Genomic DNA, 13,808 nt, shown 5'->3' with positions numbered 1-13,808 from the left:
CATGTGAATAGGGTTGGCTACCAAATGCGCTACTTTTAAGGGTATTGACCGAATTACGTCATTACTACTGACTAACTGCCAAATTTCGGTAACTGAGAGCTCAGCTGGTTGAAAGAACGAGACTACGTCACTCCAACATCTTCGGGTAATTAATTAGCTAGTTGGATAAGCTGTTGTTGGAGATAACTGGGCTTTTTTCATTGTCTTGGTTACTTTAGCATTTTTACTAGCATTAGCCACAGGACTGTTAATTCACGCATTGGCCATGAGACTCACTCAGTTGACACTTTTCATAAGCTGGCACGCCACACGTCCATTTTCTCACACAGTGAAAAACAAATGTATAACTGCTAAAGGCACGAAAAGAGGACACTGAGCGCGCACAGACAGGACTCGGTGGCTCTTCTGGCAGCAGTGTCTCTCCCTCTCGCACCGTGTGCACGCAGGCAGGAGTGACAGTGAGTTAATGTGGTTATGGAAACTTTTTACAGGTAAATATTACAGTTTGCAAGCACTGCGGTAGTGAGAGAAGTTTGGTCTTATTTTTTACAACTGAAATTACATTTTTGTTATTACAGAGAGATTTGCAGCGTCTCTCTCAGATCATTATAAACTGAACCCCTTTGGGAATTTTAAATTGTTGTTCAGACAAAATAAATGATTGGAAGGTGCCACTTTGGAATCTTCAAGCTTGGGAAGGGCATTTGTCCTTATTTTCTGACATTTATAAACAGTGAATTGGTAGATTGTCATTGCTTGTAGCTAAATTTAAGACAAACCAAGGAAAAGTAATTTAGCAGCAGCAACAGTAGGGTTCTCCCTAGGGATCACCAGCCATCACTGTGTGTTTTGTCCTGTGGTGTTTAACACAAACACAAAGCTCAGATAGAAAGTCAGTCAAGCTAAATTCCTGTGTGTTTGTATGTGTGTGTGTGTGTGTGTGTGTGTGTTAAGAGACATGGGAGTGACAGGCGAGGATTTCTCCCAACCTGGACAAGACCTAAAGACACCTCCTCTTTTACATACTTTGTGTACACACCAAAAACACTAGTAACATCCCCATAATCCACATAAACTGACAAAGTGAGGACGGATGGAAAAGAAGTAAATCATGGACGGGAAAAGCAGAAGTGACATATGTGACTAAAAAAAGGCATTTTTCTTGTAAGCAAAGTGGCTGTTAAAAGTATCATGTATGCAGTCCGTGCCATTTCCTTCTACCTCTAGTCAGTTGTGTAAAAATGTCCATTAAGTTGGATGTTATAATCACAATCACATGTTTAGCTGCAGGCAACAAGTCTATGAAAAGAACTAAAGACTCTACTGCTTTAAAAGCAGTAACATGATACAGCAACATCATTTGAAGTGTAAAAACAGATAAAAAAAAAACTTAAATCAACTATAACATCATATTTGAAATGTTGAGTTGGATCACAGATTGTCCTGTTAATGCTGTTACTTCTAACCTCATGCCAGAGCCCACAAGGGGAGCAAGTGTATTTGTTTTCAGTTACAATGTGGAAAAATGTTGTACTGTGCAGGGGGGCAACTGCACCCCTCCCAGAAAAAACACCTGGGGCGGAAACACATTTTGTATTTCTAGCTATTTCAACACAAAAGCACTGCAGAGCAGAAGAATTGCTTTTGAGTGCTCCACTCTGCTGGTGGTGTCCAATATCAAACAATGGCCGGCTAATCTCCAAATATCTCATCTCCACATCCAGATATTTGACTTGACTCAGGATGAGTGAGATTCACTTTCTATAACAACAATCAAACTTTAGATGAGCACTTGGTTTTCTGCCTCTCCAAGCAGCTGGAGAGAGACCACAGCAACATTATTTATATCTTCAGTGCACTACCATTGTGTCTTCTTAGATGTACAACAGGAGGAAGAATTACAAGGGGGAAAGGAAGTGTACATAGCACACCTTCATGGGTGTTCTCAGACAACTGATTCCTGGCCCAGAGTCACATAGAGAGAAAAGAAATTAGAGAATTATATTAGAGCAAATTAAGTGCAATTAGGGTAGAAATGTAGAAACTAACTATCTAACTATAAAGTATACATATTCCCAGCAATAATCCAATATGTCCCCAGTAAAACGAGTGAAGTGTAGGGAGCCTCAATGAGGGTGCTGCAGTCAGAGGTGTGGGAGGAAGGAAACACACACGGTGGGTGTGTGACAGGGTCCCACCGTTTTGACAGCCGCGAAAAATTACCAATTAACACAGAAAACAAACATGCATATCTAAATCCACCTTAGCAAACTGCACAAAGAGACGCAAGACACTCACCGTACCAGTCAGTCTCATTTGCAGCAGTGTTTCAGGTTGAAAAGTAAACTTACATTTGGTGCCTTTTGTGTCCATTCCGCTGGTGATGCTGTCCCTGTGAGAGTTGCTGAAGTTTAATGCAGGCCCATGAGTGAATGACTGTGCGAAGGCGTGTGGAGCCACTGCTGACAGATACAGGCGCTGCATTACAGATACGCTGGTTGGGAACTTGAGGCAAGCTGCTCCTCTGCTGGGTCCTAGCGTCAGCGTCTGTTATGAGCTGCTTGTACAGCTCAGATATAGAATGGTAATGGTATATAATGGTATAATAATTCCTAAAGTTAAATTAATAGTTTGACATTTTCGGAGTACGCTTATTCGTTTTCTTGCCGAGTTAGTGTGATACCACCTTAATGCCTGTACGGTAAATATACTACTTAGCTATGTTGCAGTTTAGAATAAATACTGGAAATAAGGAGCTACAACAAGCCTGGCTCTGTCCAAAGGTAACAAAATCTGCATAGCTGCTTCACTTAAGGCCACTAAGTAAACACTTGTTTGTTTAACTCAAAAACCAAAGTGTAAATACGACAAATCGCTGTTTTATAGGGGTATGTGACCCAGACTGTATCTTGGCCGGTCACCTCTGGTTGCCTGGCAACTGCTTCAGGCCAAGACATGGCGAAATTTTGTTTAACTTTATACACGTCGTTGTAAACGATGTATATGTTTAGAGGTGCTGGTTAAGGGGATTTTGTCACGTCTGGACAGAGCCAGGCGGCTAACGTTAGCTGTTTCCCCTTGTTTCCAGCGTTTTTGCTAAATATTTAAGCGAACTTGGCTGCTGGCTCCACGCAGCTAGCTAGCTTACATATTTAGCTATCATATAGTTAAGTAATAGAGTGGTACGGATCTTCTCACCTAACTAGCTAAATCATCTCTACAAGACATCGAATACAGTAAGTTACGCCTATTAATTCCCAAACTGTCAAGCTATTCCTTTAAGAAAATATTTGATATAAATATTTGGATGGTTCCCAACTACAAATAAAAAAGAGGAGACTGAATTTGTTTCAAGTTTAATTTTTAGTGACAAAATCAAAAATAACAGTATTCAAAGGAAGTAAAGTCTTCAACAACCCTGTATATTTTTCAGTGTGTTAAATACCTTGCAGAGCGTTTCATTGTGAGTGAATATAATCTCTGTAGCTACAAAATTATTGGATTATCATTCTAAAAGTAATATAAATAACAGTGAATGTTAATGTATGGATGACTCATCCTAAAACATTTAGTCATCATTCTATTGCAATGAGCTGGAAAACATGGAGCAGGAGGACTGAATTTGTGTTTCCTTTATCTATTTAATCTACTGGATTGCACATTCTTTTAGGTTACCATACAGTGAACTGTTTCTATTGGTGACCTTTAACTATTTAACCAGAACATTACATGGAAGTGATCTGCTAATCTGTATATCTACATTCTCACTTTGGTTTTCATTTTCACACAAATCAATGCAGGTCACACATACAACTGAAATAGTTGTGTCCACCTCAGATTGTTTCTTGTCTCATTCGATATCAGTTAGTGTAAACCAGAGGGACACAGTATTTCATGTGAAAGAGCAAACACAGGGAAACAGGTAAACAAAATGCATCCTTATAAACCAAAGCAAAGTGATGCTGTAAGCTCACTCACTCATTCTTTTCATCTAATCATTCACACTGATAAAGTGTCATAAATGATATACTGTATCTACATTCTACTCATTCAGATTGCTGGTGCTGCACACTCATAACTAAGAGAGCATAACAAATAAGGCAAAGCCAAAATTCTTCTCTTTATGTTTTAGTACTGCGGCTCTGGTCACAGACATCCCCACATGTGGCCTTATAGGGGCACAGTCATGCCTTCCTCCATCTTTCAGGCTTAAGAAAATCACAACACTACTGTACTACAGTCTCTATTGCTTACACACCACTCCAGCACACAGCCATAGTTGCACTGGCAACCACATAACAGTTGATCAGTCCATCTGTGCATAATATCTCTGTGGCCTTCCCTCTGTATCTCACAAGTCCACACTGGTGTGACCAGAATTTGGTTTGTCTTATGAGGAGATCTAGAACAGGTTCTCAGCCATGGCAGTGAAACTGAGTAGAAGTCTTCTTATCTCTTTCTTCCCCCTCCTACAGCCAGTCAAGTCTCTTGCTCTAGTTATGGCAGTATTCAACGGACGTCTATATGTTATTAAAACAGTCGGGCCTGTTTCTTGAGCTCATTTCTCTTCCACAGAGCCAGCCGGTCAAAATCTTCCACGGTCATGCCAAACACTTGGGCAAACTCCTCCGGAGAAAGGTGACGCTGAGAACACAAGGATAAAGAGACCACACACAGTTATCACATTGTACCTGTCATTTTTTTTACACAACCCAATTAAATCTCACATTCCTCTGATATACTATTCTTTTCAACTAGGCCTTAGTTGCCCCTGAGGACATCAAGGTTATAATGACAAAAAGACAAATTTAAATTCAACAACTACATACATAGTGCACATGTTTATGGGATTTTTAGACTAGTCAAACATATTAAATAAAGAAAAAGAATGTAGTATTTCTCACCAGAATTACATACAATTACATCCCACCAGACCTTAATCTAAGGAGATAGAATTTACAGAAAATATAATTGAACAGTTCAATTTTTTCAAAATACAAAGGTTGGTGGCTTGTCAGAAGTTTCATAGATGGGCGGGGTTCTTCTGTGGGTATAGCCTTAGCATTTCAAAACTCTTGGCTATGGTGCTAGTTATTAGGACAACTTCTTCTCAGGACAGTCAGCCTAATGGCCCATTCATAACCTACCTCCAGTCTGGCTCTGTCTACATCTTTGGGCAGCCTATTGCGGCCTCTGGTGGTGACAATGAGCGCTTCATATGGGTAAATCTGCAGAGAGGGAGAGGCAACCATGCTTTATCAAACTTTAAACACTTGGTTACAATAACACTGGGATTATTCAACATATAAGCTAACTCACATGGAATTAATTATTCAAGTGATTATTTTAAAACCGTACCTTGTATTCTGCTGGGAGGAAAGAGAAAGAGAATTAAGTCAGTACAATAGAAAAAAGTGTTGAATTAATTGCTTCAATCTAATAAGGGGTAGGTGTTTTAAATTCATATTAAATTACCTCTGCTTCCCCAGTTGACCTCACTGCCACTGTCATACTGGTACTGGTAGCAATCTGCACTCTGAGGCTGCGTGTGTAGAGAGGGACAGCAACTTAAACATAAACAGAGACTGGCATATTTTTAAACTGAGACATGTAAACATATGTAATGAGATTTGGGAATAACAACAGCCCTAACGATAAACTATCAATTCTAGTGCGTCAAGGTTAATGGCAATTTCATATAACAGATGCAATTTTGAAAATGCGAGACCCATCAAAAATAAGCCCCAAGCCTGTATAATAAATACAGCTAATCTGTCTTGTTCACTGTGGACTCACCCTTTGAATTCCGTTGCGTCCATATCCTGGTAGGGAGGCGGACTTACAAACAAAATCTAAAATACAGAAAGCAGTAGTACAATATTACCATAGTCAAGCCAACAGTTCAGCTTAAATTTCCAATTATTTTCATGTAGTTTGGCACATTAAATCATATAATCAGTGCCAGGTTAGTGCCAGAAGATGGCGCTCATGACCAACCAAAAAATTCCTAAAGTTCCAGCTGTGTGCACATAATATTGGAGTTTTGCTGATGTAAGGTCACTGAATCCAGCACAATCACATCATTTATGATCCAATGCCAACTGCCATTCAAAAAGTAAATATAAAAACAGCTACTATTTAAATAAAAGAGATTAAAGGGACAGTTCACCCCAAAATCAAACCTCTCTTACCTGTAGTGCTGTTTATCCATCTAGAGTGTTTTGGTGTAAGTTCCTGTGTTTTGGAGATATCAGCAATAGAGATGTCTGCCGTCACTATTGTAATGGAACTAGATGGCACTCGGCTTGTGGTGCTCAAAGTGCCAAAAAATACATTCTAAAAAATCAACAGCAATGTCTCTTTCCAGAAATCACGGCCGGGTTACTCAAGATAATCCACAGACCTTGTTGTGAGCAGTTTCATGTGGGAACTATTTTATTTCTACCGAACTACACCTGCCAACTGTATCACTGCAGAAGATGGATAAATAGCACTACAGGTAAGAGTTAAACTGTGTATTTTTGATTTTGGGGTGAACTGTCCCTTTAAGCCTAAAACATTTTAGAACATTTATGAAATATAGATGATAAACTCACCACTATCAGCGCTGTACTGAGATCTGGGAGCTGTGAAATAAAGAGATCATATAGGCTCATGACATCTTTATTGCAAAAGACACACATGCTGCAGCATTTTTAATCTGCCATTCCCTAAGTTCCTTTAAAAAAATATTCAGGGAAAATTGCTGTGGAGATTTGACAGCCATCTGTCTAGTTAGAGGCGTAACAAAGAAACAGAAAAGGAGCAAGCTGGGTACCCATCAAGCCCTGGGAGGAACACAAAACATCAAAGGGGCAATAAGGCAGAAAGAGGCCAGGCAGGACTGGTTCAGGGAAGAAATAAAAAATAGGAAAGCAACATACAAAGACACACTGCACGCTCCACCATCTAATTGCACAACACAGCTTGTATGGCTACAAGGCTTTGTTGCCTTTCAACCGAAGCCAACAGAGTCCCGTTCAGTTGTGTCCCCTCCCATCAGAGAAACAGCTTTAATGAGAGATCTTACTGCTCATAAATAAACCACAATATGGGACACCAGCTGTGAGAGGGAGAGAGTGAGATAGGTACACAGATAGATGGATGGATAAATAGAGAGACTGAGAGTTAATAGAGTAGAATATAGAGAGTGATATCAGGAGAGAGAGGAGGGGGGAAAAAGCTGGAATAAGCACGCAAATTGAAGAGGGAGATGGTGAAAGAGATGGAGCAAGGAAGTGAAAAGAAGAAGGAATCGCTGGATAGAGATGAAGACAGGCTGGTGTCTGAATGTCAGGGGCTAAAATAACAGTCCCAATACGTCGCGTGACCACTGAAGCTTGGTCCTTACAAACAGAAACAACTCTGGTAGCTTCAGGTACGGCTTTATCACATCTGGCACATCTGCATCTGGTAGCTTGAAATGTTCAGAATCAGTGTGATCAGACATCCCCACAACAATGACAGGCCACAGCTGCTGCTGCTGCTGCTGGCCTACCACAGGTTCGGCAGCAGCTGTTCAGCTACCTCAACATCTTTCCATCTCAATAAACCGCCCCGCCTGCAGCAGCCATGACCCTCTGACCTGCATCCACAACCTTGCTGCCTTCACCCCAAGCCCAAATGACCGCAGATATTGAGGCTCATAAAAAGACCTCGTGGCAACACATATGATCACACTGGGAGGGACGGCAGCACAGGAATACAGTCCGAGGTGCGGGCGTTCATGAACTTGCAGAAACAGAAAGAACAAGAGACAAAGAGGGAGATGCAAAGGGGGCAGGGTGGATCCTTACATCCGTTGACAGTGTTGTTGTACGCCGTGGTGCCATAGCCTGTAGTGTTGAGTGTTTCCTTGCTCCCACTACGAGAATTCCTCGCACTGCCCCAGGGGTCGTTGTCATAGGAACCAGATCTGGCTTTCATCTCTTCTTTTAGGATCATCCTCCCGATGCCACTCCCAATCTGAGAGGGAGCGAGGAAAGAGGCAGAAGAGGGAGAAAAAAGAAAGAGACATGAGGGAAAACAGCTAATTGAATGTACAGTGAATGCAAGATGGAGGAAGAAGCAAATAATGACAAGGAGGATAGTTTAGGCACCATACCATAAGAAGTGCATTATTTATAGGTGTTTCTAAGGAGATGACTTTCTTCAACCAGATGATGAAGAAAGAGAGAAAGAAAATAATGAAGCTCTTACTCTTTGAAGACTGTGACTCCAACTCTCTTCATCTCCTCCTGTCGAGAAGCGCCTTCTCGGCATCCGATAGGCTGAGAGAGAAAACAGATAAAAGAGATTCCCTTGTATGAATATACAGTAGAGCTCAGAGTGGAACGCAGTAACTGAGTGGGTGAGTGAATAAATATGACAACACAGAGTTACAAAAGGAAGTGTACTTCTATGTCTGTGTTTGGTCCAGTGGAAAATGAAAAAAATGCAGCTTACTATGTAGCTTGTCATTCGAAAACTCAGTGAAATGACCCTTTTTCCTACCCTTGGGGGAGCTGGTGTATGGGTAGTAGTCAGACTCTGACTGTGTGTATGGCTCAGGAGAGTAGGTGGACAGTCTGGAGGATCTGAGAATGTCCTCGCTGGTCCTGCTTTTGGTGGCTGCGTCCACATGATTGCCTGTGAAGAAATGGATCAAGTTAAGATAGAAAAGAAAAACAGACAGAACCAAGGTAACTGGCAATTCTGTTAAAGAAATAGTTCAACATTTTGGGAAATATGGCTATTCACATTTTTGCTTGGAGTTAGATGTGAAGATCAATAGCACTCTCGTATGTATCCATTAAATATGAAGCTAGACCCAGAATATGGTTAATTAGCTAAGCATGAAGACTGGAAACGGGGAAACAGCTAGCCTGTTGCTTTCCAAAGGTTAACAAAACAAATCTGCCTATCAGCATCCCTAAAGCTCACCAATTAACACATTATATCTGATTTGTTTAATCTGTACAAAAACCAAGGTGTAAAAATGACAAGTTGCGGTTTTACAGGGGTTATTTGGCAGACTATTTTTTGGCCATGAGCAGTGACTTCCTGGAGTCTCTGCCAGCTACCTGGCAACCTCAAAACAAGATTCCTCACTATGCTCGGATTTTGTATGGATTAAACAAATGAGATATACCATGGTAATTAGTGAGCTTTAGAGGTTCTGGTTGGCAGATCTTTTTTTAAAGAGCCAGGCTAGCTGCTTCCCCTTGCTTCAAGTCTTTATGCTAAGCTAAGCTAACTACAGGTTTCATATTGAAGAGACAGACATGACAGCGGTATCAATCTTCTTATCTAGCTCTCGGGCAAGAAAGTTAATAAGCGTATTTCCCAAAATGTCAAATTATCACTATAAGAGTAGAAAGCACTGTAGTGTGCTACAGAGGAAAATGTGTTAATGAATATCACAAAGATGCACCGCTTGAGAGTACATTAATGCTCATATCCACCATTCCTGTCAGAGGAGATCAATATTTCAGCCAACAGCATTAAAATAACCAGCATCAAAGTGAGTTCAGTTACTGCTCAGCCTGAGGCACGCAGTCGTTTTCATGAGTGTGTGAGGCGATGATATTGATGCCACTCTGCACTAAAGCACAGTCAATGGAAGTCAATGGGGATGACATGCAGTGTAATGTCAGATAGATCGCTCTTCACTCTGTTAGCCATTAGCCATGCCAGACCCAATCCATGATCCATTGAATTCCTATATACATGATGCATGACACCAATGGCTCTCATCTTTGGGACACACACTTTCAGCTCGACGACAGGGCGAGCCGCTACACACACACACACACACACACACACACACACACACATTCAGAGCAAAGTTTGTCAGCAGATTGAAACTTCTGTCAGAGGAAGTATGGATATACAGTAGTGACATGGGATGACAAACACAGGAAGAGAAACTTATACCGTACACACACACACACAGACAGACAGACATATGCAATATCTATCTACTGACAGTGAGTGAAACAGCGAGAGGAGGGAGATACTTACAGTGGCAAGGTCACCAGGGAAAGTGGAGCAGAAAGTGGAGGGAAGTGAATAAAAGTGATTTGATGCAATACAAAAGAAGTGAAAAGAAAAGGGAAACATTATTGGAGCTTCCCCAAGGGAGATGTGACAATGTCAGAGCTTTGCTACCCATATGGAGAACAAGGACAAAGCCAAAAAACAGGGGTCTGATACAGCGTCTTTTCTATACAGGTAGCGAACTTGTTAACTGCATAGTACATAACGGGCCTCCGATGTGCACAGCAACACAACTTCACATGTGTCTGTTGTGGCTTTGGATTTACATCATTAAAAGAAAATAATAATCAATAGCTGTTTAGGAAGACATAAAGTACGAGATGGATCAATATGACTGATGTTGAAGTGTGTGCTGAATGTCAGTATTCTAACAAGGAAAGCTTAAAGGGTTTTTGAACTTGTCATTTACAGTAAATGCTGAAATGACTTTATTCTTTATAAGCAAATATGTGTTTGTGCATGGAAACATTATGGCCGGTGATGTACTAATTATAGCTGAGAAACATAGAAGGGTGAAAGTGTCTATACACAGGTCGACACAGTTTACTAACTACCCCACAAATACCAACACATACAATACAGAAGAACATGCAGGACAACAACAAAGATAAACTATCCTCCATACAGAGATCTTAAGTCTTGTGACTGTCGGCTGAAAAGCCTTTTCCAGTGTAATGTGACAAGAGGATTGTGAATCTTTTTCTTACAAATGTTTAGACTGAAGCACGCTATCCAGATGGCTAAAGTGCATTTAAGTTTAATGGCTTGTAAGAAAAGGAAAAAATAGCATGTTGTGTTAACCGCACTGCCTTGCTATTTGACTGAATGACAACATAAATCCACACAATTACAAAATCAGTCTTCCCCTCTCACATGCTCCCTCTGTTTTCTACAAAAATAACTAGGACAACAGCTGTCTCTGGATTCTGCTGATTCCTTGGAAACAATTACAGTAACATCTAAGTAAATCACACACTGACTACTGGTTAACTAGACTAGGCTGTGAAATAAAACAAGTCTCCACAGCAAATATAAATTCCAGTTATAATACAGTTTTCCACCGTGCTTTGTTTCATTATTCTGTTCTATTCTGGCGAGTTGTGTCTCCCCAGAGTCCCATGTACTCAACACTTGTCACGCCTGAGCAACCTTAACCTCGTTCATGGTCTATCCCAGCCGTATTTGCCGACAAGAACCTGTCGTGTTGTTGGACCTGTGACCAAGAAGCAGGCATGCGCGTGTGCTTGTGACATGCACACTAAACAGACACTCTTTTGCTTTCAATTTTACTAATGCAATGAGTCTAATTGATCTTTATCTTCAATTTTGAAAAGAGTTGTACAAGTCGAACTCCATTTCCTTTGTGCATTTTCAAGCACAGGGTCAGTCCTTTCCATTTATCTTTATCTCTTTTTATTGATTGGCTTCAATTTAGATGATAAGTGGAACATCAATACTAATAAATCACAAGGGGCTGTTGAAAAACATCAATAGGTTGGTAAAAACATCTACATCTAGTACTCAAACACAGCATGACTAAACTGACAGGAGGACAGGCAGGCTAAGGCGAGGCTAACTGCACTGTACCCGCTCTCGTATAGATGGGAGGCTTCCTGTAGATGTTGGGGTCCCCTGTGGCTGAGGAGAGAAAGAGGAGATGAAGAGGTGAAACATGGAGGAGTAAAGGAAGAGAGGATGTGAGCTTCTGTTGGGATGATTGAGGGGAGAAGGTGGAGGTAGCAGGGATGGTTGTAAAGGAAGGTAAAAGAAGGTAAAGATGCAGTATGAGGGGAAGAATATGCCAGAGCAATTATGTGCGGTATAAAAATACGACTTAGTTACATTTTCAGTCACATTTTCACACCCCCTCATTTCCACGGAACTCAAAATGACCTTTCTGGATGATTTGCATTAGTGAATAATGGCTGATGAAATTTCTAAAAGAAAAATCTACGAGATTATGAAAAGTGTGATGAGAAGTCCTACCTGGTACATGAAAATGTTTAGGGGGCTGGACTGTGGTGGGTGTGCTTGACCGCCCCTCTTGGCCGTAATAAGGTGAACTCCTGCCACTCTCAGAGCCTGCAGCCAGCCACAGCCAATCACAGCAAAGGAAATATGAGCATGAAGGAAGGCCTCAACACAAGTCTCATCCATGCAGATGAAAACCAAACAGCCTAAACATTCATTCAAATTACAAAGTGACACTGGATAACTTCTTCACTTGTGTGATGACAAAGGTTATTGACTTGTCTTCTTATGACTGTAATTACAGTGTCAGTGCACATGTGTAAGAGTTAAATGAAATGACAGCCAAGGAGCAACTGCAGCATATGCAATAGCCAAACAACTATTTGAGAATGAAGTGAAAGACATTCTGCCCTAAGGCGGTGAATGTGTGAAAAAATTGATACCACTCATGTCTGTACGCTAAATATGAGGCTACAACCAGAAGTTGGATAACTTAGCATAAAGACTGGAAACTAGCCTGGCTCTGTCCAAAAATGGCAAAATCCGCCTACCTCTAAAGCTTACCAATTCATATGTTATAACTCCTTTTTTTTTAATATTCATACAATAACAAGTGTACAAACGACAGTTTGTGCGGGACAATTTCTTCACTAGGAGCAGTAACTTCCTGAAGTCTCCACTGGTTGCCTGGCAACCTTACAGTGAAGATAAGACGTCAGAGGTGCTGGTACGTAAGTGGATTTTGTTTCCACTCTTTATGCTATGCTACGCTAAGCTAAGCGGCTGCTGGCCATATCTTCTCACTGAACAGACACATATGAGAGTGATATTGATCTTCTCACCTCAACATCAGCAAGAGAGCAAATAAGCATATTTCCCAAAATGCTGAACTATTCCTTTAAACGACTTAACTTCAGTAGAATCATTCCCAAAATTAAAAATGACTCAGCTCAGAAACTACATAAGTGCTTCAACTTTATTCAAAGTGCACTTCACATTAAGTACAGCATGATTGACTTCATTTAATACTTTTTTCAATAGACTGATATTAAACTTTGAGGTTATAAGCAGACAACTAGGAGTGAATATCATCTGACTCACCAGGGTAGCCATAGTGCTGCGGAGAGCGAGGCATGATGGGTGACATGCCTTGACGACTATAAGTCGGCGAGTCAATATAACCTGGACTGGAGCACCGCCTCTGCTTCATATCCAGGCTGTCATAGTCCTGAAAAGACAAGGGAGATGAGGTAGAGGTGAAAGAAGTGCAAGAGGCAACGGGGAGACAAATAGCTTAGTGACAGGTTAAAATGACATTCACTTGTTTAAACTCGTCCTTAAGTGCTCTGCTACTTACAGTCTGAGGAAGAATGCTTACCTGAGAATAGGGAGAGAGTGTCCCAAGTGACTGAAGAATCAGTAGAGAAAGAACAGTGATTATTTGCACTGTAGCACAGAAGTATAGGACAAACAATATTTCACATATGTATTAACCGGACCACAAGAAAGAGACAGTCTTTTCAAATTAAATTTCTGCTTTGTTTTATCCTACGTGGATGATTGGTGGGGTTTTCTGCATGGGACCAAGTGATGACTAGCAGCCAAATAATTATTTTAAAGTCAGTTAAAGGAAAAGTTCGGTATTTTGGGAAATAAGCTTATTTTCTTTCTGGAGGAGAAGATGGATATCACTCATGTCTAAAGCTCACTAATTAACATGTTATATCGCTTTTGTTTTATCCGTACACAAACCGAAGTGT

General features: G+C 40.8%; 2 protein-coding genes across 9 annotated transcripts in view; both read right to left on the bottom strand.

Annotated features, from left to right (window-relative positions):
• afap1l1a (actin filament associated protein 1-like 1a) overlaps nt 1-2,895 on the bottom strand; it is a 28,241-nt gene extending 25,346 nt beyond the window's left edge. For both annotated transcript variants that reach the window (XM_044206405.1, XM_044206406.1), the window contains exon 1: nt 2,352-2,895. In XM_044206405.1, coding sequence (XP_044062340.1) covers nt 2,352-2,484 — 133 coding nt within the window. In that variant the 5' untranslated portion in view covers nt 2,485-2,895. The remainder of the gene's footprint in view (nt 1-2,351) is intronic.
• Nucleotides 2,896-3,340: 445 nt separating this feature from the next.
• Nucleotides 3,341-13,808, bottom strand: part of ablim3 (actin binding LIM protein family, member 3) — a 44,710-nt gene continuing 34,242 nt past the window's right edge. For 2 of the 7 annotated variants that reach the window (XM_044206398.1, XM_044206403.1), the window contains 13 exons: nt 13,427-13,456; nt 13,150-13,276; nt 12,064-12,159; nt 11,665-11,715; nt 8,533-8,667; nt 8,239-8,309; nt 7,836-8,004; nt 6,597-6,626; nt 5,797-5,852; nt 5,476-5,542; nt 5,359-5,369; nt 5,148-5,228; nt 3,341-4,644 (listed from right to left, as the gene is read on the bottom strand). In XM_044206398.1, the coding sequence (XP_044062333.1) occupies nt 4,531-4,644; nt 5,148-5,228; nt 5,359-5,369; nt 5,476-5,542; nt 5,797-5,852; nt 6,597-6,626; nt 7,836-8,004; nt 8,239-8,309; nt 8,533-8,667; nt 11,665-11,715; nt 12,064-12,159; nt 13,150-13,276; nt 13,427-13,456 (1,038 nt within the window). In that variant the 3' untranslated portion in view covers nt 3,341-4,530. The remainder of the gene's footprint in view (nt 4,645-5,147; nt 5,229-5,358; nt 5,370-5,475; nt 5,543-5,796; nt 5,853-6,596; nt 6,627-7,835; nt 8,005-8,238; nt 8,310-8,532; nt 8,668-11,664; nt 11,716-12,063; nt 12,160-13,149; nt 13,277-13,426; nt 13,457-13,808) is intronic. The other 5 variants (XM_044206401.1, XM_044206404.1, XM_044206399.1 and 2 more) reach the window with 4 other exon arrangements.

This window comes from Siniperca chuatsi, linkage group LG8 (assembly GCF_020085105.1).
Source record: "Siniperca chuatsi isolate FFG_IHB_CAS linkage group LG8, ASM2008510v1, whole genome shotgun sequence".
Classification (NCBI taxonomy): domain Eukaryota; kingdom Metazoa; phylum Chordata; class Actinopteri; order Centrarchiformes; family Sinipercidae; genus Siniperca; species Siniperca chuatsi.
Note: the sequence above shows the minus strand (reverse complement) of the source record. Positions and strands in the feature narration are given on the sequence as shown.